We start from the raw sequence: 24,092 nt of genomic DNA, 5'->3' as shown, positions 1-24,092 counted from the left end.
TGGGCAATGTAGAGGGTAGCTAAGTGCTCACAATTTCCTGTTTATGGGATGCACTTAGTTTGTCATCTGTCACCTAGCCATTGCCAAACAAGATCAGGTTCTCATTGTTATAGCTCATGAAATCCTGTATTTTCTTCCCAAATTGACTGTAAGCTGTAATTGTAAGGAAACACAGATGCTCATAGACATACAAAGCTATCTTCAAAACCAAAGAAATTAGCATAATGAATGGAAGTTTTCCACACTTGAGGTGACTTGATTCATTTTCACACTTTATCACTGACTGCCAAACACCCTAGGAAAACCCTCAGGATTTTTTCTGTTCTAAGTTTTATCTTTTTGGCAGGGTAACTGTTGGTATGCACAGGTATTTTTTTTGAAAATTAGGAATATGAGACTCCTTTTTAATGGTTATTATAGAGGTGATGTACAAGGAGATTATAATTACACGTCAGGTAATGAGTACATTTCCTTTCGTACAGTATCTTCTGTTCCCTTACTCTCTCTCAGTCCCTCCCTCCCATGTCCACATATGAGTTGTATAGTTCAATTTCATCAGTGTCCAGTGAGCTCCACTACTGCATTTTCACCCTCTTCCCCTTGAGTTCTGTACCCTCCCCCCAACCCTCCTGTAGATATACACTTGAATCCTCCATATATAAGGTAAAGAAGACAGAATCATCAAAAACTAAAAACTAAAAAAAAAGTCTCTTGTTTCCATATCTTGGAGTTCATTTCAATATGTAGATTATTTTATATAAATATGAAGAGACTTAAGCATTGTGCCTTTTTGTTTGTCTCCTAAGGATATCCTCCTTTGGTTTCGCTGTGTGTGAGTATCTAGAATCCTGTATCATTTGTCATACCTTGAGGGTATTTTAGACCTAATTTCAGCATATTAAAGTGAACATGTACCATTTGTCTTTCTGAGGTTGGCTTACCTTACTTAACATGATTTGTTCTAGTTCTATCAACCTGTAAATGTCATTATTTTTTCTAATGACTGTGTAGATCCACTCATCTATTGTGAGGCACCTGGCCTATTTCCAATCTTGGCTATTGTGAGTAGTGGGGGAATGAACATGGATGTGCAGGTATCTTTATCATATCCCAGCTCATGATACTCAGGGTAGATGCCCAGGAGTGGTATGGCTGGGACATAGGAAAGGTCGTTTTGTTTTTTGAGAAACCTCCATATTGCTATCCAGGGTGATTGTTCTAGTTTCCATTCCCACCAACAGTGCTGAAGCGTTCCTTTTTCCCCACATCCATGCCAACATTTGTTGTTGGAATTCAAAATGTTGGCCAATCTAACTGGGGTAAGATGGTATCTCAGGGTTGTTTTGATTTCCATCTCTTTTATGGCCAAGGATGATGAGCATTTCCTCATGTGTTTCTTTGCCATTCTTACCTCTTCTTCTGAGAAGTCTCTCCTTAGCTTCCTTGCCCATTTAGTGATTGGTTTATTAGGTTAGAGAAGGATTGATTTCTTAAGCTCCTTGTAATCTAGCAACCAGGAAGAGTGTACCATGACTTGTTGTACCATGAATTTTAGCCTCTGCTTGAACAGCAGGTTGTCATTCCTTAGAGCTTTGTGATGCTGCTTTTCCTAATCCAACCTACCTTTTACTCACTTTTGTGACTGTCCACTCTCTGTAGGCTTTGAGTCATTCAGTCCTGGCTACTGTCTGACTTACCTTTGACCATAAGCTACAGCAGCAAGTTCAAATTTTTTAGCATCTTGGCTTTAAGCCAAAAGATAGGAGCATCTTGGTCAGAGTACTACCAAGTTGCATTGCCTACTGTTGGCTCACAGTAGGACCAGGCCAAACTTTACACTACCACATGAATGCTGCAATTCCTAATGTTCTGTTTGTACATTTTTTCACATCTCTAGGATGAGAGCAACTGGAAATAGGATAATGTACATATGCAGTTTGTGTTTAGATTCCAGGGAGAATATGACTTGTATTGGCACAGCTCTTGAACCTTTTGTTGTTGTTGTTGGTTGTGGGGTTTGAACTCAGAGCCTGGGCACTGTCTCTGAGCTTTTTTGCTTAAGGCTAGAGCTCTACCACTTTGAAACATAGTGCCACTTCATGTTTTCTGGTGGGTAATTGGAGATAAGAGTGTCACGGATTTTCTGCCAGGGCTGGCTTTGAACTGTAATCCTCAGATCACAGCCTACTGAATAGCTAGGATTACAGGCATGAGCCACCGGCAGCTGGCTTGAGCCATATTTTATGGAAAGTGAAGGAACGCAGGAACTGACTGGATGATTAAGTCATATTGATTGTGAGACAAGAAAGGACAAACTATGTTCTGGGTCAGGAGGAACCAGTTGCCTTGATGGTCCTTAAGACTTTTCTGGCTAAATCTTTACCCCTGTTTATATATTGCCTGATGCTTTTGTAATATCCCCCCCCCTTCCATAAGGTGTCAGGCAAGAAATATTTGCCAAAACAAAGACTATCTATTCCAACTGCCAAGTTGTAGGGGTGCCCCAAAGAATAAAAATTAAAAATAGACTTATTCTAAAGAAGCCAGACCTGACTTGGGTCTTTTTGTGGTGTGGGGGCATTTTGATAGCTTCGGCCTTCAGTGGCCATCCAGAAACTGGGAAGACAGTATCCCAGTATTCCCAGGTCAGGACATGCTGTGCAAACTGACATGTCTCTTCTGTCTTTTTAGAATCAGGGAAAACACTTGCTTGTCAGCACATACAGTGAGCACCCAATGAACTAAAATGGAAGATGTTGAGGATCCCCAAAACCACCAGTTTGCAATGGTGGGCAGGCACCCTAGCCAGGGCCAGTCTGAAGCCATGGGAATGACCGGATCTGTTGTAAAGTAGGGATAGTGCTTGTTTTCTACTGCACATCAAAGTCCTGGCACTCTGAGCACTCCATGTGGTCAATGATGAAGAGGAGCTTTCTGGTACTGAAGGCTCTTAGCTGGAAGTAGGATCAAAGAAGGGCCTATATTATGTGATAGGAGCTAAGACAGCCCACACCTGTTTGCTGGAAGAAATGATCCAGTAGACAGGAACTGATGAGAACCAAAAAAGGGGCACTGCAGAAGTTGTTGAGAACATTCAATTTAGGCTATGGGATTTAGAACTCAAGGCGGGATTTAGGACTCAGGAATGGCTGTGAATGTGGGCACAAGATGATGCTGTGGTGGTACAAAGATGTTACTTTCTTTTTTTTTCTGTACTAGTACTGGGATTTGAACTCAGGACCAAGAATCCCTTAGATTTTTTTCACTCAAGGCTGGTACTCTTGAACCACACCTGTACTTAAGGATTTTTGCTGGTTAATTGGAGATAAGAGTCTCACAAACTTTTCTACCCAGGCTAGCTTTGAACCATGATCCTTAGATATCAGCCTTCTGAGTAGGTAGGATTGCAGGTGTGAGACACAAATGCCCAGTTAAGATGAGTTGCTTTTAAGTTTTTCACCAGGTGGTATTTTCAACCATTAATATGCGTATTCATGGGGAACAGAGATCTGAGACATAGGATATGGTTGACAGGCAATAAGAGGAGGAAGGCACAGAGTAGATAGAACTTTGGATTTTTATAGCAGCATCTGAGTTCACAGTGTCTGTGGAGCAGAGCGGGAAGACCCTGAAAGGGAAGGAGGGAAATTGAGCTTTGCAGTTTTAATGAGGTAGTCTATGATAATGTTCCAAGTTTCCAGTTAATGACTTCACCATCATCTTCTACTTAAGAGCCCACAAGTTTCTTATTTCCGATTTAAGTTGTAAGTTGTTGAAGAAATCAAAGTCTGCCAAATCAATACAAGAAGCAACTATCTCTAAATAGTTCCCAGTAGAGAGAAGATTTAAGAAGATTGCCAGAGGGGCTGGGAAGGTGGCTCAGTGGTAGAGCGCTTGCCTTGCATGCCTGAGGCCCTGGGTTCGATTCCTCAGCACCACATAAGCAAAAAGAAAGAAGCCGGAAGTGGCACTGTGGCTCAAGTGGTAGAGTGCTAGCCTTGAGCTGAAGAGCTGAGGGACAGCGCCCAGGCCCGGAGTTCAGGCCCCACGACCGGGCCAAAAAAAAAAACAAAAAACAAGAAGATTGCTAGAATCTAAGGAAGAGGGATGAGAGCAAAGGATCCAGATTTGGATATAAGCTCAAGTGTTTATTTTGTAGTCAGGTCATAATAAGGGGGAAAATTCACTGCAGAAAAGAAAGTGATTTGAGGGTGCAATTTAGAAAGATGAGGAAATTAGAAAATGATTACCAACTGCTTCCAAATGACGCTTCTCTTTGTGCGTAAATAAGAATCACAAAGTGGGTACAGAAATTTGAGACTATTTTTGTTTTTAATCAGTGACTCAACACAGTAGTAAAGTAGCTGTCTATGAAGTATGACGTAATTAGGGTGACTCAGAGAAAGAGCTCAAGTGGAGAACCATGTCCAGCCAGTTCTAAGTCTTATGAATGAATCAGGGGCTTCAAGAAAATGATTTTGCTCCATGTTGAAACCAATTTAAAGAATCTATTTGCTGACAATGGATGTGACCGTTTTTATTTGAATCTCAAACTGATCTCTCTGCAGACTTTCATCCTGATAATGGGTTACTGTGGGATAAATGGCCTGAGCAAAGGCCAGTGACTTGTTAGAAGTCACGTATGCTAATTCGTCAGCTTTGGCTGCATTTGAGCACTGTTCTGGTTAAACCATCTACTGGGATTTTATTGCCATCATCACCCCCAGTCAAGCACCAACTTAGGACTGAGAAAAGTGGTTTACAGTTTGTTTTTAATAGAACTCACAGCAGATTTTATAACCTAACTTAGTTCTTAAAGAAACAGTCATTCTCAAAACAAGTTGAAAATACTTCCCAAACAGTATCGAGAATGTGGGTTTGCAATCTGGTCTGTTTAGTTCCTGTAAAAGAGATGCTGCTGAAAACCCTGTGAAATGGAATTCATATGCATTAATGGATTATGAGCCAATTTGAAAAACACAGGCTTAGAAAATATATTTTTTTTCTCATTTTAGGTAATCTATATGGTAGAAGATAGCCTGGTTTTCATAAACTAGAGGACAGTTGACATTGATAGTCAAGGATATCTGAGTTGTGGAAAAAAGGTGACAAAGTTTGGGTTGTTTTTTTTTTTGAACCAAGGATTGAACCCATGTACCTACATTGCTAGACAAATACTTCATCTCTCAACTATATCCCCAACCCCTGGAATTTGTTTTAAAAATAGTAATTATTTCTCAATGTTTGCTCTGTAATTATTATAGCATTAGGTTCTTTATTAACTAACTTGCTCTATAAGAACTTTGGAGGGACAAGTATGGTGGTGTATGCCTGAAATCCCAACTATGTGGGAGACAGAGGTAGGAGAGTTGGGAGACAGAGGTAGAAGAATCAAAGTTGAAACTGGCCCTAGGCCAGATCCAGAGTTCAAACACTAATATCTATCAAAAATAATAAAACAAAAGAAGTTGGAATTTTACTGGGATAACTATGAATTTGTAGGACCATGTAGGCACAATTAGTGTGTGTGTATATTTGCACACTAAGGTGGCAAACATTGGCATCATTTTGATGCCTCTTTCTCCCACACCCTTCATCTGAGCCATTAGCAAATCCTGCCGCACTTCCTTTGATGTATATCCAGAAACTGCCCACTTCTCACCCACCTCCACTGCCATCCTTGCCTAGCCATCAGCATTCTGAGTCACTTCCTCACTATCTGTCTCCCTGCCCGCCCTCTTGCTTTAGTCTATTCTCCATACAGAACCAACTTTTCTAAGCCCTTTACTTCACACCAAGGAGCAAAACCCTCTCAAGGCTTTCCGCCTGGCTCTCTGGGAAAAATAGACATGGAGCTGAGCTATGGAGGTGAGTTGACCACGTGATTTCAGGGATGAGGCCAGGGGAGGGTGCTCTATTCAGAATAAGAACCAGAGCAAAAGGTAGCCTTGTCAGAACACAGTGGCAGAACACAGACCACAGCGTCACCTGCCAGTGTGTGTGGGGGTGTGGGGAGGATAGCTCAAAGTACCTTGATTCTAAAATTACCCCTGACTTGAATAAGAATGAAGGAAATTCTAAAACTTACAAATGAAGGAAAAATAAAAACCCCGACAAGCTGAACAGATGGCCCTTGTCAGCATGTAGTAGGAATTAGGCTTTTCTTTTTTTTTTTGGGGGGGGGGGTCCAGTCGTGGGGCCTGAACTCTGAACTCTGGGCCTGGACACTGTCCCTCAGCTCTTCAGCTCAAGGCTAGCACTCTACCACTTGAGCCACAGCGCCACTTCCGGCTTTTTTCTTTTTTCTTATGTGGTGCTGAGGAATTGAACCCAGGGCCTCAGGCATGCAAGGCAAGCACTCTACCACTGAGCCACCTTCCCAGCCCTAGGCTTTTCTTATATGGACATTCTTTGTTTCTCTTTTCCCTCCCTCCCTCCCTCTCTCCTTCCCTTCTTTCCTTCCCCTCTCCCTTCCTTTTCTTTCCTCCTTCTTTTCTTGTCTTTCCTTTCCTTTCTTTCTTTTTCTCTTTCCTTCTTTCTTCCTTTCTTTCCTCTTTCTTTTCTTTCTTTCTCTCTCTTTCTTTCTCTTTCCTTCCTTCCTTCCTTTCTTTCTCTTTCCTTCCTTCCTTCCTTTCTTCTTTCTCTCTTTTCCTTCTTTTCTTTCTTTCTTTTCTTTCTTTCTTTCTTTCTCTTTCTTTCTTTCTTTCTTCCTTTCTGCCTTTTCTTCCCTTTCTTCCTTTCTTTCTTCTTTCTTTCCTTTCTTTCCTTTTTCTTTCATCTTTCTTTCCTTCCTTCCTTCCCTCCCCCCTCCCCCCTCTCTCTTTCTTCCTTCTTTCTTTCCTTCCTTTCTTCCTTCCTTCTTTCTTTCTTTCCTTTCTTCTTTTTCTTTCTTTCTTTCTTTCCTTTCTTTCTTTCTTTCCTTCCTTCTCATCTAACTCAGGGCCTGGAACCTGTCCCTGAGCTTTTTTGTTTCAAGGCTAACACTCCACCACTTCAGTTGCAGCTCTACTTCCAGCTTTTTGGTGGTTAATTGGAACTAAGGTTTTCCTGCCTGTGCTGGGTTGGAACAGAGATTCTTTGTTTTCAGTCACCTGAGTAGCTAGGATTCCAAATGTGAATCACTGGGACCAGGCCATCATGGTGGTTTTAAATGATATCATTAACATTCATCAATTTAAAGTTTTAATTTTTGAGTTGCCTCTGGAAGGTGAGGAATATAAAGTATATTTGACATTTATCAAGCCAAATGGCATACTGACAAGTTTAGTGATCTTCCGGAAAAACATAACAGGAAAACAAAAGGGAAAAGGTTACAACAATTTTCAATTTCCTTCAATTTCACATCTTAACAAGAATCATATAGGGGATTGGTGGGGGTGGGGGATAGCATGATTTTTAGGAATACCAAACAGTCAAGTAAAAGAATATAGGAATTAAATTTACTTCTACTGAAGAAGCCTCAGAGAGATAAAACTCCCTTCAGGCTATTTAATTAACTATGAGCCTTCACAAATGAGGCTGATCATAACCCACGCAGACTACCTTTCCTCTGTAAAAACAAACACAGGGCACTCAGCTTTACTCCGCAGATCAAGCAGAAAAAGAACCCCTGGAGTGCTTGATACAATCTTCCTGTAATTACAGGAAAACCCTTCCTCTGCACTTTTGTTTGTATTCTACGAACTCCTACAATATTAAAACTTTCAAGGTTAATTTTTCTTTTCTTTTTTTTAAAGGCATACTGGGGTTTTGAACTCAGAGCCTCAGGTATGGTAGGCAGACACTCTACCATAGTCCCTTTGTGTTGGTTATTATTATTATTATCCATCATGGGCCTTGAATTCTGGGCCTGGGCACTGCCCCTGAGCTCTTCAGCTTAAGGTTAGTGTTCTACCACTTGAGCCACAGTGCCACTTCCGGTTTTCTGGTGGTTAATTGGAGATAAGAGTCTCACAGACTTTCCTGCTGGGCTGGCTTTGAACTGCGATCCTCAGATCTCAGCCTCCCGAATAGCTGGGATTGCAGGTGCCCGGCTTGGTTATTATTATTATTTATTTTTTGCAGTCCTGGGGGCTTGAACTCTGGGCCAGGGTGCTATATCCTGATCTCCTTTTGATAAAGGCTAGAAATCTACCACCTGAGCCACAGTGCCACTTTTGGCTTTTTATGTGATTAAATGGAGATAAGAGTCTCATGAATTTTCCTGCTTATGTTGGCTTTGAACTGAAATCCTTAGCTAGAATTACAGGTGTGAGCCACTAGTGCCCAACTTGTGTTGGTTATTTTAAGATAGGACTAAGTTTATGCTCAAAGCAAGCCTGGACTATGATCTTCTTATTTGCTGCCCCAATTGCAGATGTGTACTACTTTTTCCAGCCAAATATTGAGGACTTTCCTGAACTGTTGGTTTGGGTTTGAGCTATGATCTCATCTCTCCCTTCAAGTAGCTAGAATTACAGGTTTGAGCCACCATATTGAGCCCAAAGTTAAATTTTGTTTACATTTATTTTTATCATTTTGGTGCTGGAGATTGAACTCAAGGCTTCACCGAGCTTTGTCTCTAGCTCCAAGGTTAATTTTGAATCAGCTAATTTTGAAGCCAAGTGTTTAAATCTGGATCTCCTCTTTCCTATACTTTCTCATTTTTCTGCATTGCATTGTTTTATTAATGAAAGGAGATAGAACTGAGCATAGAGATGGTTTGTTGTTTAAAATATCAAGGACAGGCTGAATGTCAGTGGCTCACACCTATAATCCTAGCCACTCAGGAGGTTGAGATCTGAGGATTGAGGTTTGAAGCCAGCCTGAGCAGGAAAGCCCATGAGACTCTTATCTCCAATTAATTACCAGAAAATTGGAAGTGGAGCTGTGGCTCAAATGGTAGACATCTGGCACTGAGCAAAAACCAAGCTCAGGGACAGTGCCTAGGCCCTGCGTTCAAGCCTCATGACTGACAAAAATAAAATAAAAATCAAGGACAATTTGTTAACATTCCAAATACACATGGAGGACTTGAACTGCAAAGAACACACAATAGCTTCAGAGGGTGCTGGAAAACCTCCCAGATGCCAGCAGTTACAAAAGGAAAATGGCTAGGGTGGGAATGTTTCCTGTCACCACCGTCAGCCTTTTCAGACAATTTATTTTGGAAACTAGATTTATACAGGAAACGAGTAGAAATGGAAAAAATTAAACAGATTTTCTTATTTTTGGTTCTCAATAGCAAAAAATATATATAAGCAAAACTCTTCATGGAAGAATTTTCCTTTTTATAAATTTGACAAAGTCATTAAAGATCCCAATTTGAGTCAATGGTTAAATTCTTTAGCACATGGAAAAGCTTGTTTATAAATATTAACACTTAATATAACATTGTTCAATCTTTTGTTTGATCAGTGGCTTCTAAACTCTTTTTTGAAGAATACTTACTAATAACTTACATAGTATATATCCGTCCACCTCTAAAGAAATTTCATCAAAGAAGCTTTATATCCCATAGTGCATGTTGGTACTTTCTGGCCAATTCTCTTCTCTTTCATTTCATTCTATTCCAAAATGCTAGTAAACACGCTCAATTACTTTCCTCACAAACTGAAATTTTGCCAGATTCTGGCACATAATTGAAAACACTGAAATGATGACAACAGACTAGCAGATGGTATTATTGTTTTTACCCTGTGGACTAATCAATGGTAAGAAAAATAAAACAATACAAAACAATCTCTATATTATAGCACAGCATGATTTTTAAATTTACTATTATTAAAATTATCAGATAGCCCTTTGCAAATTACTGGCCAAATCTTTTGAAACAACATCTATCCTTGGACATGTCTGTAATACCCAACAGAGCTTAGTGAAGGCTAGACAGCATACTTAACTCAGTTAAAATGTTGCAGCCTATGAAAAAAATGATGTAGGATGGCTGAGATTCCTAGCTGCAATTAAACAGAGAAAACCAGAAGTGCAAATTTAATACCAATTACCCCCCACAGGATATTTATGCACTTCTGACTTGTCAAAGCATACTGCAAGAAGCACTTGTCTTCTCCTGTAACTCTGTCAGTTACAATCATTTCCATCGGAAGTTCTACTTGGTTCTTTTCTAGTCTGTTTAATAGTTTCTTGTTCATTACTCCACTTCCTTACATGGACTGCTTAGGAGTATGGGTAATGTCAATACGTCCTTGTGACTATTCTTCTAACACTTCTATTGGCAGGCCGCCCTGCTGTTGTGTTCACTCTGCTGTTATGGGTGCAGATCTGAGTTGAAGGTGCCGTCTGTTTCTACAGGTGTCCACAAATTCTCCCAACTTGGAACAATTTGAAACTAAAACTTGGATTAAAAAACAAAACAAAACAAACATCACCCATACGGGAAAGAATTTGAGTTGAAATACAAGTAATTTTGGGGTACAAATTATGTGTCTGTATGTATACAAATGTATGTGTGTATACACACAGGATAGAACAACTTTTATATACAGGTATGTGATTCCTTACCCAGAACTGATTCTGTATCTTGGCTTCTGGGACCTTGAAATTGTGAAAGCTTGTTTTTTCCTTAACATCGAGGTTAGTCTAGTTATAATTCCCATTCATTCATTTACTCTAGACTATAGATATTCCTTACTTTCTTCTGAGCTCATTCAAGAAGCATTTTGCAATCCACATTTTGAGTAGTTTTCAACAGGCTACATAGCCTTGTATAGGTTTCTAATTTTAACTTTTCTTGCTGAAATGACTTGAAATAAAACATGTACAAGAGTCTCTGTAATTCAGACTTTATTGCTTATTAATTTTGTCATTCCACACAAGTGAGAAAATATACTGGGAGTGTTGGCTAGTCATGATAGATTGATGACAACATTCAAGTGTTTTATGATAGGTAACAAGAGGCCCCCACGACACCATCACCCCAAAAATTTGTATATTTCATATAAAAAGAGTAAAAATAGTTCATTGGCATTTAACTAGCATTGTTTTTTTATAATCTATGAACCACAACATACCTTGATGAATGTCAGAATTTCCAGAGTAGAACAAAATGTGTTTTTTTCCATTACCAAATATTTCTTCAAGAAAACATGATCAAACAAATCAACCTAACACCAAAAATTACATATACAGAATCTTGAAAATACAAGTTGGCATATTGTAGTGGTCCTCAATTTTAACATTAATTCCAGACACAAAATGTGATTCAGCTTTTGAAAATGACATTAAATTCCTTAACTGCAATTACATTTACTTTATAATTCAGACAATTTAATGAAGCCAAGATTAACTGTGTTAAAAACCATGGACATATCTCGAACTGCTCTATCTATGCTAAGGTAACTTCTTTATAAGTATTCTTTAAAACCTCAGATAACAACTATAGAAGTATAACTTGATGTACAAACAACCTACCCTTCCAAATCCACAGCAGTAGTTCTAAGAGTTCTTAAAGCTAGGAGCACATACAAAGTCACTGTGTAAATCACACGCAAGTATCAACAACTTTCCCTACTAAAACTATACTCTTCCCTCTACTGATAACTGTTGAAAGTCAAGCATGTGTAACAGTTCGGCATTTCAAGAGTTCTATATATAGTATGAAGATGCAGAGGTTGAGAAATACATCTGGATGTTAAAAAGACACTACAAAAAAAGAACATCCCAAGACTTGAAATGTGGTTTTTTGTTCAACTCATTTAAAGACCTATTATCCAACAACTAAAAACACAATAACAGATAAATAGGAATTTATTAAAACCACTGTCTTCTACAATACAAAAATTAAATATTAAGGCATCCTTTTTTCCCCCTATCCTGATATGTGCAGCAAAGAGAAATGTTTTAAATAAGAGCTAACAAATGTCTTTCTAAAGTATTTGGCAGATTTGTTTTTATATTCTCTGACCACATGATCAAACACCCTGGTCCAAATAACAAGGGTATAAATAGGTTATCAATTTATTAAAGGGAGGCAGTTCACTCACTGATGAAAAAATTTTTTAAAAAAGGAACTACAAAGAGTATCATATAAAGTTCAAATACTGGGATTTGAATTTCTCAGCAGCAATTTACACCTCAGTAACTAGGCAAAAGAAGGGAGGAGGACTTTAACACGAGAGAAGCCTATAATATGATCATGCTATGGATCAAATGGTGACTCAGTCAATATTTGGCTCTACAACCTGAAAACGGCTTCATATTCCTTTAAAAATGATCACATCCACTGTAGTAAGAGCATACAAATAAATACTGTTAGTATACCCATACCTGTCCATTCACAAAGCTCAGAGGGCTTCATCAAATATACAATGTTAACAATTTCACCTTTTATTAAGGCAAGTTTGAGAAAATAATTTAATACAACCAGATCTCTCCATGAACTTTCTACTTACAATATTTTTAAGAAACATACAAAAAACCTGTATTATATAAAAAAGCCACCTCAATATCAGAAAATAGTAATGAAAGGTGTTGAGCCCATTTTACTTTTTAAAGGACGCTTTCCTTTTCTTTAGTTCCAAATGCTATTCATCATCTTTAGAGCCGGTTTTGCTTAACTATAAGAGAAAAAGACATAAGAAACATTCAACAAGTGTAAGTGATCATGGTATTTGAGTCATTATTTCCACTCAGAACCAAAACTAAACAAACAGAAAATAAGTTTCAAGCAATGTGAAATTTAAATTATTTATAGCTTCTTTACCAAGTTAATTACCTTTCAACATTAAGCTTAGCTACTTCAAAAAGATTTGAAATACGACCTGAGCAAAAGTACAACCTCAACAGAAATAAGTTATAACCAAGATTATAAAAGCAGAAAGTGCTATTTATAAAATGAATGACATTCTACTTTTATTTCCTATCACAGACAATAAATTTGTGTGTGTGTGTGTGTGTGTGTGTGTGTGTGTGTGTGTGTGTGTGTGTGTGTTGCTGGGGATTAAAACTAGGACTTTGTAATGGATTAGGCAAGAAAGTGTTCTACCACTGAGTTATCCTCCCCATAACAGACAACAAATGTATAATGAAAAGTAATATTAAAAGTATAATTTTGCAAATATGATTAAAAAATCTTAAATTGTAATTTTTCTGGATAAAAATCTGGGCAGGATTGGCAAAGTTTGAGGCGAGGCACAGAGATACAAGCAATACAGAGATGATAATTCTGCTGAGAAGAACCATCGGGTCCTTGAGCAGCACTCTGTATCTCCTCAGAATGGGGGACACTAGGAAAAGCAGAAAGTCCTCAGGGTAGTAATGTTCTCAAACATTTTGGACTTCTTCATATTTTCAAACTAAGGATCCTAACTCAGAGTCATATTTAGTGTATTGAAATTTAAAACTGAAAAGCCTCATTCAAATGGATGATAAATGATAATAGAAAAAAAGCACTACATTTCTAAAACAGGCAAAATGTAATGTGAAGTGATGCTGGTTTTCCATTCCTGTGAATCTCTTTCTATAGAAAGCAGGTATTGTGGCCGACAGCATAGAGGGAGTAGTAGGAACCACCTGAGGTGCCACTTTAGGACACTGCGAGAAACAGAACACACCGTCTGCATGCTTTTAGCTTTAACAGAGTGCTAGTGGCAAGGCCTCACTTCTTGCAGCCATTGGGAGCGGCTCCAAAATGTGACTGTATGCTCAAGAGAAAATGGCAAACATGCAAGCAACATCTTAGAATAAGGATGCAAAGAGTTTTGGCGTGGTACACCTGGCACCCAGAAGTCTTATGAGATTTCCTAGGCATCCAAACACAATTGCAAAATATTGGCTTAGGATGTGTGATTCTAGGACTGAACGGTGTGTAGGTAGGTGACTGCTTTAAGAACAAAGGCCTGAGTGAACCTCAGTGATAGAATGTGTGTTCTAGGTCTGATCCCTATCACGAAGGAAAAAAAAAAGTTTTCCTGTCTCCCAAGATTACTGAATTTGGCTTTTTTTTTTTCCTATTTCAACTTGGAATTGTATGTGTGTTGTTAAGGATTCCTTTAAGAACAAACAATTTCTCCAGTTGGGAAAGGAGCACCATTTTTATCCCCTCTGCACCAACCAGAGGATTTTTGTACGCACTTTCAGCTGAGATCTGCTATACTAGAAATGCAGCATTCTGGCTGAGACAGGCACTCACTGGGAGAGAATGGACTTAGCTGAGGAGCGACCTGTGACAGCGAAGATAACTTGAAGTATCCAGCAAACCTATGAGAGACTGCAACTGAAGGTTCATCAACGCAAACATATCTTCCCAAGAATGGGAGAACAGAAACCATGCTCCTTTATTCTGATTACATTTTGAGGCTCCCTACTCCTAGATAATATTCTTACACTACATTATATGCTATAAAGGTTATTTTAATAGTTTCATAGCAAATGTATGGATTTGAAAATAAATTTTAGGGCTGAGGGCATGACTTAGTGGCAAAGTATTTATTTGCCTAATAAGCGCAGAGTCCTGAGTTCAGATCCTAGTATTGACAAACAGCTGTAAAAATAAATTAGTCCTGCCAGGTGCTGGTGGCTCACACCTGTAACCCTAGCTACTCAGGAGGTTGAGATCTGAGAATCGTGGTTAGAAGCCAAACTGAGCAGGAAATTCTGTGAGACTCCACTAAACTACCAAAAAAGCCAGACATGGAGCTGTGGCTCAACTGATAAGAGTACTAGCCTTGAGCAAAAAGAAGGTTGGGAACAGCAACCAGGCCCTGAGTTCAAGTCCCAGGACCAGAACACCCACAAAAATATGCTAGTCCTAAATTACCCATATAGTGGTTCTCACTAAAATGCTAATCTTCATTCTTTGGTCATATTAAATACTTCTAATAGCAGCGTAGCACATACCGCATGCAAAACTTATTTCATGAAGTCCCATAAACAGAATGAACTTAGTGTATTATGTATCAGTTTAGCATATTTGAAACTACCAAGAGTTTAAGTAAATTTTAAGAATGCTTGCTAGAAAAATTAAAATGAAAAGTAAACCATTTTAAACTATAAAATCAGAATTTTTCTTCTTGCAATTATAGGCAACAGTTAAGAGAACATTATGACTGATTTCTACTTTAAAAATCTAAAGCATTCCTTTCCATTATTGGTCTTACTTAATTTCCATATTATCTAGAATTTGTCACATTTAACCATGTCCATGCAAGAAACAGTCATGCTGTATTTTAAATATTACTTACACCTATAGAAGTTTCACTTACTTAAGAAAAATCTAAATTTAAGGGTGTTGGGAAGCAAAGAATGTGAAGAATATTTTTAAAATACTTACATGCTGAATGTAAAAAAGTAAACAGACATCCAGGGAATTCCACAGATTGCAGGGAAGAAAACAGAGCATACAAATTCATTACTTGATGGCAATGATTATTATAAAAATTGATGACTAAAATGTAAATGTTCTATACCTTCACGACATCAACCCAGTTCCAGCCTCGAGGAAGTTCCCCTTTGTGATCTAGAGGATAAAAAAGAACAAATGTATTTCTAAGACTGGTCAGCTAGTCTTAATATTCTAAAATCTTATATATACTTATATGTAACAAATACAGAGTCAACAAATATATCATTTATTTGGAAAAATAGTTTATCACCTTGTGAATTAGCAGCATTGTTCTACAAAGTGTTTGAGGTACACCCCTATTATGTTTACTCTAGTTCTACTCAAGAACTAAAAGATGTTATAGTGGGCTGGGGTCATTTTAGTTTAATGCATTTGCCCAATTCTGCCTTCTATCAGGTCACTGCTAGTTTAAAAGGAGAAGCTGTGTGAGTTCCCTGTTTCAAGGGTTAGCACCTTCCCTCCAAGAAGCTAGACTTAACACAGAAGGCCTCATAAACAAATGTTCAGCTTCAAACCTAAGAAGAGTCTTAATTTTCTGAGTTCTGATAAAATATTCATTTCTTAATCTAATATTTTTCAAACCAGTTTTCCTTTATTGAGAATGATTGAAAATAAACTAAGAATTTATAGTTTACAAAGTGCTTTCCTTCTTTTAATAAAATATTCAAAAATAAACAACAGATTGGGTATTGGCGGTTCATGCCTATAATCCTAGCTGCTGATGAGGCTGAGATCTAGAGACTGTGGTTTAGAGCTGGTGGGGGAGAAAAGTTGAAGAGACTCATTTCCAAAAAAGCAAGAGAAAAGCAGGGCAGGAGGCTTGGCTCTAGTTTGCACAAGCCAAGTAGGCAATCTGAGAAAGTACACGGCCCTGATCAAACCTTGGTACTGGCAAAAAAGAATAGTTTAACAAATGCTACTTTCAATTCAAATTCAATTCAAATGGCCCAATGCTCCTTATACTCCATACATGCTGTGTCATTTTTCACATTCAAAACAAGTACCTTACATTGACTGGATACCTCTAATCCCAAACTCCTAAATCCAAAATAATCTAAAATTAGATTTCTAGAAGGATGCTCAGCTGATAAGTGTGCAAATACACCATCATCTGAAGAACTCTGAAATCTGAACATTTCTAGTCTGAAGAATTTTAGGTGAGGGATATTTAACCTGTGTTAATTTTATAGCAAAGGGAATACTGAAACTAACTCCATGATTTTTATAGGAGAGAAGAATATTTCTGGAGCTAAACCTGAGATGCTAATGGTTCTTCTCCAAAAAGAATCCTCTACCGGTTATGAGGAGCACAGTGGTAGGGCACCAACTTGAGTTAACTGTACCACCCACAGTACTGTTGGCTGTCCTGTTAAAAGTTTTATCTAGAAGGAAAGCTTCAAGTCATTTTAGGAAGACAATGACTTTAGATATGTGGACATCATGAAAGAGATGAAGGTCAGGAGATATAAATTATAGGAAATGATCATAGATAATTATACACAAAACCAACCGATAACTGACATGCTAAAATATTATAGAGAATAATCAAAATTCTAAACACTGGACTGTGCTGGCTAACAAGTTATTCTTTCATTGTTTATGTATTAATGATGCTTTGACAGGTGGTGGTATTAGATTCCAAGGTGTTTATCTTACAAACCATAATAACTAAAAAAGTATAGTTTTGGGGCTAACACTGGGTTGCTTGCTTTTATTCTGTCAAAGACAGACATTAAATAAAATATAAACCACCAACCCTAATATCCATTTATGAGAGAAATGGCATTTAAAAATCCCTTCATCAAAATAAATGAGTCAGTTCAGTGATGGACAGTTTATAACCTTATACCAATAGCACACAGACACACATTTAAGTATAAATGTGATTGTGTAAAAATGATAATGTCCTCACTTTCCCTGATTGGGGAAAAATTATAGATTGATACCAATGTGAACATCTCCAATTACATAGAAAGGATCAAATACTATTGCTGATATGAACTAGAGTTTAATCTTTTCCAAAAGGAATATAGGTTAGGGAATTCTATTCTTGGGTCTTAATGTTGTATACATGAGTTAACTACAGGCAGAAATATTCAATTCTGGTGTACCAGACTTCACTTCAAATGAAAATGGTATTTACCCAGTTGTTAATACAGATACCTGACACAGAGATAAACAAATAAGGAAATCCCAAATATGGTAGGTAGAAGACACAGTAATATGCGTTTTTGTATACTGTCCTACTGGTCCTCAATCTCCAAATTCATTTCTAGTTACTGCGCCTCTCAGTTACCTTCTCTTCAAATGCTCATGTCCTGTAATGAGTTAGTAATAAATACTTGCAATATTTCTACACCATGACCCCAGAGATCTCCAATCCAAACTTTCCAAGAACAAAGAGTACAGAATTACCCTAAATCTAAATCTATTAAGCACTCACTACACAGTGTGTGGTAATACAGATAACATAGATGACCATTTATCTGTGTTATAAAAGAGAAGACATAATACCAACCTGTTTTATCTGCCAGCTTACGTTTCTGGGCTTTTGAAAGTTGTTCTTTTTTGTCTTTTTTCTTACTTGACGAGGCTACATTTTGTGTTTCAACTGAGATAATATTGCCTGTGGATGTCTAAAAAACAGGAAATGGTTCTTAAGGTTCGTGCCTTAAAACTTACTGGGTTAGACTAACTATAGGAATATCCTGATGACAATCCAGTAATTTATAAATATATAAAATAATCTGATTGCTATAATTTGTGTTCTAAATCAAGTGTCTTTAGCACACTATTGGTTGTACTCTGGGAAGGTGGCTCAGTGGTAGAGTGCTTGCCCTGCATGCATGAGGCCCTGGGTTCGATTCCTCAGCACCACATAAAAAGAAAAAGCCAGAAGTGGCGCTGTGGCTCAATTGGTAGAGTGCTAGCCTTGAGCAGAAAAGCTGAGGGACAATGCCCAGGCCCAGAGTTCAAGCCCCACGATCAACCAAAAAAAAAAAAAAAAAAACAGAACCCTGGAAGGATCTTATTACTTGCATTAACGCTAGCATATCTTTAAATTGAACTGTAACAGGACCATGACAACTCTTTATAACAAAATCAGCTTCATAGAAGTAGTAATTTCATACATTCAGACCTCCTAGTTCAGCACTATTTAAGAAAAGAAGCTACATATATTTTACCTTTTTGTGTGTGGGTGAGGTGATCCTGAGGTTTGAACTCAGTGTCTTCAGCTCACTCAGCTTGCTTGCCAAGCACCAGCACTTGAGCCATGCTTCCAGCCCAACTTTTGTTATTATTTTATTTTATTTTATTTATTTATTTTTTTTGCTTGGCTCATCATGTGTTTTTTTATTTTTTTTAAATTTAATTTTATTTTATTTGTGAACATACTGTACAGAGGGGTTACAATTACATGGGCAGGATAATGCGTACATTTCTTACCAAGCATTGCACCCTCCTCCTTTGGTTTACCCTTCACATCCCTTCCCAGCCTCCCCCCTCCCCCCCATGTTATTATTTTAGAAATGGAGTCTTATGAACTTTTCAGCTCTGGCTTGCTTTGAAGTGGATCTCAAGCCTGGTTATCTGGCTGGTAATTATTGTTGTTTGTTTATCTTTTTAAGAAATACAATCACCCATCCTGGCCTAGAATTATGCAGCAAAATTCCTGATCCTCCTGTCTCAGGTTCCTGAGTGATGGGATTACAGTTGTGTGTCACTGTGCTGGGCTTCAGTATTTCAGTTTTGAAACACAAGTATTTTAATTTCTTATGAAGGATGAAGGTCTAGAGAATATAAATTCATTTCCCAAGTTAAATAGAAGAAAACTAAGCTTACTTAACGTCTTACTTAACTCAGATGTTAACGCATTTTAAAACAGAGAAAAAGTTTTCCAATTTTCAAAAAATACTAACTAGACTCATTAACATGGCCCAAGTGGTGGCGTGTCAGATGAACAAGGTTCTGAATTCAAATTTTAGTAGTGCCAAAAACAAAAACAAAAGAACCAAAAAAACCCCCAAAAAACCTTGAAAAAAATGATCAAAAAATCATCACTAGAACACTCAAGCCAAAAGAACAAAAGAACAAATCTAGTAAAAAAAAATAATCATCACATACTCACTGTAGAATTGACAGGATGGTGATTCTCCATGAACTGTTCTTTATTGTCCTTGGCATATTCAAACAATGTATAGGTCATAGCAGTTCCAAGATTAATTTCCACTGCTTCTTGTAACTTGGCTAAGATACTCTGCTTTACAGCTGATGATCTGTAATGTGGAGCAAATATACTCTCAAGAGAAAAGTAATAGGGTGTGAAAAGAAAACACAAGGAAAACAAAACTACTCACATGGTGTTGTTAAAAAAAGCATTCATAGATATAATTGGAGGTGTCTGAGGATATGTTTCAGTCCAGGAAATCTCTATTAAGAAGGCTTTGGGGTCGCCATTTTCACCTATCTGAAAAAAAGAGAAATCTTACACTTGTGAAAAGTGATTTTTAAAAAAAAGACAGAATAGTAAGTCCTGATCTTTTAAATTACTTATTCTTCCCAATGTTTATGCTCAGCTCAGATTTTGAGTAGGTCTAGTCCCAGGCTAAACCTGAGCAGGAGTGATAGCAATACTGAGTCTAACTTCTGATTTAATCTGGTCTGCCTTACAGCTTTAGTTTAAGCCCATGGCCCATCTGTCTCTCAACTAGACCCCCAGCCTTTCCAGTACCAAAGCTACATCTTACACGTTTTTGTCTTAAATCCAAGATGAAGGCTAGAGAAGATGAGGGGACTGGGCCAAAATAATCATAAACTTGAAACACCACATATTTTTTCTTGTTTCCTAACTGCTTAATTATAGTAGATATAAAGAACAAGTCAATCTGTATGTATTAGCACATTACCAAGACACCAGAAAACCAAGGGTAAAACTGAGAGAAAAAACAAAAGGATAAAGTTAAAGAAAAGGAATGAATACTTTAGGCTGGACAGCAATTCCTGAATAATTGTAACAGTGTCTTTTCTTTTGCTCCCCTAACATTTTAAACCTTTTTAAATCGTAACGAAAAACTCAAATAGTACCATGAATGTTACTGGTCTTTATTTACTCAAAACTTCTTGCCTATTTATCTCTCCAAACACTATCAACACTCATTCCACCAACGTGTGATTTTTTTCCCTTTGTTTTCTGTTGAACCAGTTGAAAGTAATCAAATGTCTAAAATATAATATAACAACTCTTAGACATTTAACACTGATACACACTAATTTAGAACTCACATTAACGGCCCCTTTCCCCCAACTTCTGGGTGCCAGTGGCTCACGTCTATAATCCTGACCACTAGGAGGCTGAGATCTGAGGACTGAAATTGGAAGTCAGACTGGGCAGAAAAGTCTGAGAGTTTATCTCAAAATAACTAGCAAAAAGACAGCTGCAGTGGTGGTTCAAGTGGTAGAACATCAGCTGGTATTGAGAAAGAAAAGCCAGTATGAGGCAATGAGTTCAAGCCCTGGCAGATAAGAAAAAAGAAAAACACTTTAGGAAATGATTTAACAATCTGTTATGCCTAATGGCTGTCAATGCCAGGGGAAGTTTGGAGAGTCAGTTTAAACAAGCAGGAGGACTTATGAGTAGCAGAGGAAGGAATACAGGTAGTCCTCATTCTGTAAGCAAGGGAAACTCTTTAAACCTTTTAAATAAAGGAATAACTAAGTGTTTTAGAGAGCTGACGAGTTCTGATTGATAGAGGACTAATGGTAGAGAGTAAGGAGGAAACTGAAGAAAGGAGTGAAAGTAGGGAAGCAATTTAGGAACATAGTAAACTATTTGGTACAAGAACCAAATCTGAGTATAGTAGTCCACACTATAGTCCCAGCACTTGGGAGAATGAGGTAGAGGATGGCAAGTTTGATGCTAGTTCAAGCTACATACATAGTAAGTCTGAATATCCTCCCCACAGGCCCCCCCCCCCAACACATACACACAAAGAAAGAGTCTAGCAAAGACAAAAGAATAATTCTCTCCAAACTCCCATCTCATTCCTCTTCAAGGAATAGATTTCATCTATTTCTAAATTTTATGATTTGTTACAACAAAAATAAAAACCCAAGTTATTTTATTTTTTTAAAAATGGTTCTGAATGAGTTGGGTGCTGATGGCTTGTATCTGTAATCCTAGCTACTCAGGAGGCTGAGATCTGAGGATTATGGTTCAAATCCAGCCTGAAAAGGGAAGTCCATGAGACTCTTATGTCTGATTAATCACAGAAAAAGCTGAAAGTGGTGCTATAGCTCAAGTGGTAGAATGCTAGCCTTGAGCAAAAGGAGTTTAGGGGCAGCACCCAGGCCCAGAGTTCTAGGCCCAAAAGCAGGGGAAAAAAAAAGTTCTGAACTAAGTTTTCAAATGCTAAATATGAATGGTACCATAGTGATGAGTTTTCATTTGGATCCTTCAGAAAATACAGAAAAAAATTTAAACTACTAATTTCAAAAAACAAAATCAACACTTTTAGCCATCTTTAGATTCTGTTTCTAGCAAAGCAGTCAGTATACTTACACATGCTATATCTTACCCTATATTGAAATGAAACTGGGCTCAATTCCCGGAAACTCTCATCTCCTTCATAAATAGAACGTAATGCTTCTAGCTCCATCTGAAAGAGAAGAGTCAATGAGTTTGGTTTAGTGGTATAAATGGATCGGAACTGGAGACCCTAGTTTCGGAGTCAAGCTCTCTTTTTTTTTTCTGGGTCCAGTCGTGGGGCCTGAACTCTGGGTCTCTGCGCTGTCCCTTAGCTCTTCAGCTCAAGGTTAGCGCTCTACCCCTTGAGCCACAGCGCCACTTCTGGCTTTTTTCTTTTTGCTTATGTGGTACTGAGGAATCGAACCCAGGGCCTCAGGCATGCAAGGTAAGTGCTCTACCACTGAGCCACCTTCTCAGCCCGTCAAGCTCTCTTAGCTATGATAAACTGGGGCTGGGAAGGTGGCTCAGTGGTAGAGCACTTGCCTTAACTATGATAAACTACGATAAAACAAACTATGATAAAGTTAAATTATGACAAACTATGATAACGCATATGACCTCAAGTGGTTATGATAGATGTGTACATATCAACACAATCATACTAGTAATACTTTAAAATTCTGTGCCGAGTATGGCTAAGCAATATACATTGGATTGTCTCACTTGATGCTTTCATCAATCCTGTGAAGAAGACCCTATCTCTGTATTTCTTCCTGTGTAGAGGAAAATATGATTCAGTTTAAAACAGCTTTAGACCATGTGTTCTCTCCTAGCCTGAAGTAGAATAAAAGCACTAAACTTGGAGATGAGAAATATGAAGCACAATCAGAAAACTCCACCCCTTTCTGTGGGACAACCATCTGGAATAGTTACCTTGAAATATGCATTAATTACTGCAAAGCGTGTAATAAAACATCAGAACTTGCTCTTCCTATTTAATTCTAACGTGGTATCTGCTGACTGAACATTGTGATCATCGTGATCATCTTTCCTTCCCTTTACTTCCTCCCAGGAAGCTTAATACCGTGCCTTCAATTACCTGGTGAAAATACTTTAGAAAGATGCTCAAGCGTCAACTAATTGATTAGACTTTGGGTGCTATAATGATAGTAATCCAGAAACTCTGTTACATCTTCCATATGTAAAAATGGTAACTTTCAAGTGGTCTGTTCTAAATCACGCAGTCAGCTACAACTTACCCACTACTGCCCAAGGAGACTTGGCTCTAATTTTCCTCCTACCACATCCTCACAGTGCAGCCCTGGGGTGCGGACTGCACTACTTTTAGACACCGTGCCTCATCTATTCACGTTCCAGAGTTAGAAGATTCCCCTGCGGATGATGGGTAGCCTCCCCTCCAACTCCCTGACTCGATACCGCGCTAAAACAACACTTTCCTTGCAAGAAATACATCTAAGCATGCATCGACCCTGTAAGTCTGGTGGGACAGACAAAAAACGATTTCACAACACAGAAGCCGTTGACACTGCTGTCACTATTTTCCTCCAGGAGAAATCTAACTCAATTAACCCTTTTTCTGACAGACAACAGATTTAAGACATTTGAAGGTGATCAGATTCCCAGACATCATAACTCAGCACACAAACGCTGAGCCAGAACGACAGGCTTTAAGGACAGCCAAGTGCACCAGGGTCGAGCAGCAAGGACACCTCATCTCGTTAATATGGAAACTGGGGATGGGGGGGGGGTGCAAAATGAAAAGTGCGGGGATCACGATGGTGTGTGCGGGGAGGGTACCGAGCGGACCCTTACCCATCCATGCTCGCCTCGCGGGGGACCGCTGAAAGTGGGGTACCCTGGCCAGCCTCTAGGGGCTCCTACAGGAGGATACACGCGGGTCCACGGGCTTCCCTACCTTGGGGTCTGCGAGGGAAAGGGGGCGTCCAGCCCCGGGGGGAGGGTCTCACCTCCTGGTCCTCGTTGGCACTCATCGCACCACGCAGGGAGGGGGCAGTGGCCCCGAGCCCAGGGCGCCCCTTTCGTGCTGCGGGGAGCACTCTTCGCAGCCGGGCACGGTTTCACACGCGATCCCCCCCGACCCTGGGCAATGCCAGGCGAAGAGCCGCGGTCAGGAGTCCAGAAGCCCAAGGCCAACGCTGGTGAGACGCCGGCACCCAAAGGGGACTGGGGATACTTGGGCGGTGACGACGGAGGCTCCGCCCCCTCCACTTACGCTTCCCTTATTGGTTCATTTTCTCCCCG

General features: G+C 38.8%; 1 protein-coding gene across 2 annotated transcripts; it reads right to left on the bottom strand.

The window, feature by feature from the left end:
* Positions 1-15,352: 15,352 nt before the first annotated feature.
* On the bottom strand, positions 15,353-24,019 carry Rwdd4 (RWD domain containing 4). 2 transcript variants are annotated; one of them, XM_070016424.1, is made up of 6 exons: positions 23,798-24,019; positions 21,919-21,999; positions 19,702-19,811; positions 19,473-19,620; positions 17,862-17,979; positions 15,353-15,457 (listed from the first exon to the last, which is right to left on the bottom strand). In XM_070016424.1, exons 1-6 carry the CDS (start codon positions 23,819-23,821, stop codon positions 15,402-15,404), a joined length of 537 nt encoding a protein of 178 aa, XP_069872525.1. In that variant the 5' UTR covers positions 23,822-24,019; the 3' UTR covers positions 15,353-15,401. The 2 variants fall into 2 exon arrangements, with proteins under 2 accessions (XP_069872525.1, XP_069872526.1); XM_070016425.1 differs by having other exon boundaries at positions 23,746-23,822.
* Positions 24,020-24,092: the final 73 nt, after the last annotated feature.

Source organism: Dipodomys merriami, unplaced genomic scaffold (genome assembly GCF_024711535.1).
Source record: "Dipodomys merriami isolate MVZ:Mamm:240054 unplaced genomic scaffold, mDipMer1.0.p SCAF_12, whole genome shotgun sequence".
Classification (NCBI taxonomy): domain Eukaryota; kingdom Metazoa; phylum Chordata; class Mammalia; order Rodentia; family Heteromyidae; genus Dipodomys; species Dipodomys merriami.
The sequence above is the reverse complement of the archived record's forward strand: the minus strand, read 5'-3'. Positions and strand labels throughout refer to the sequence as shown.

Excerpts from the sequence above, each read along its gene's own strand:
- Rwdd4 (XM_070016424.1), bottom strand. The coding sequence starts at position 23,821 with ATGAGTGCCAACGAGGACCAGGAG. Across the intron at positions 17,980-19,472 it reads ACCATCCTGTCAATTCTACA|ACATCCACAGGCAATATTAT; the intron begins GTGAGTATGTGA and ends CCTGTTTTTTAG. Across the intron at positions 15,458-17,861 it reads TAAGCTGGCAGATAAAACAG|ATCACAAAGGGGAACTTCCT; the intron begins GTTGGTATTATG and ends TTTATCCTCTAG.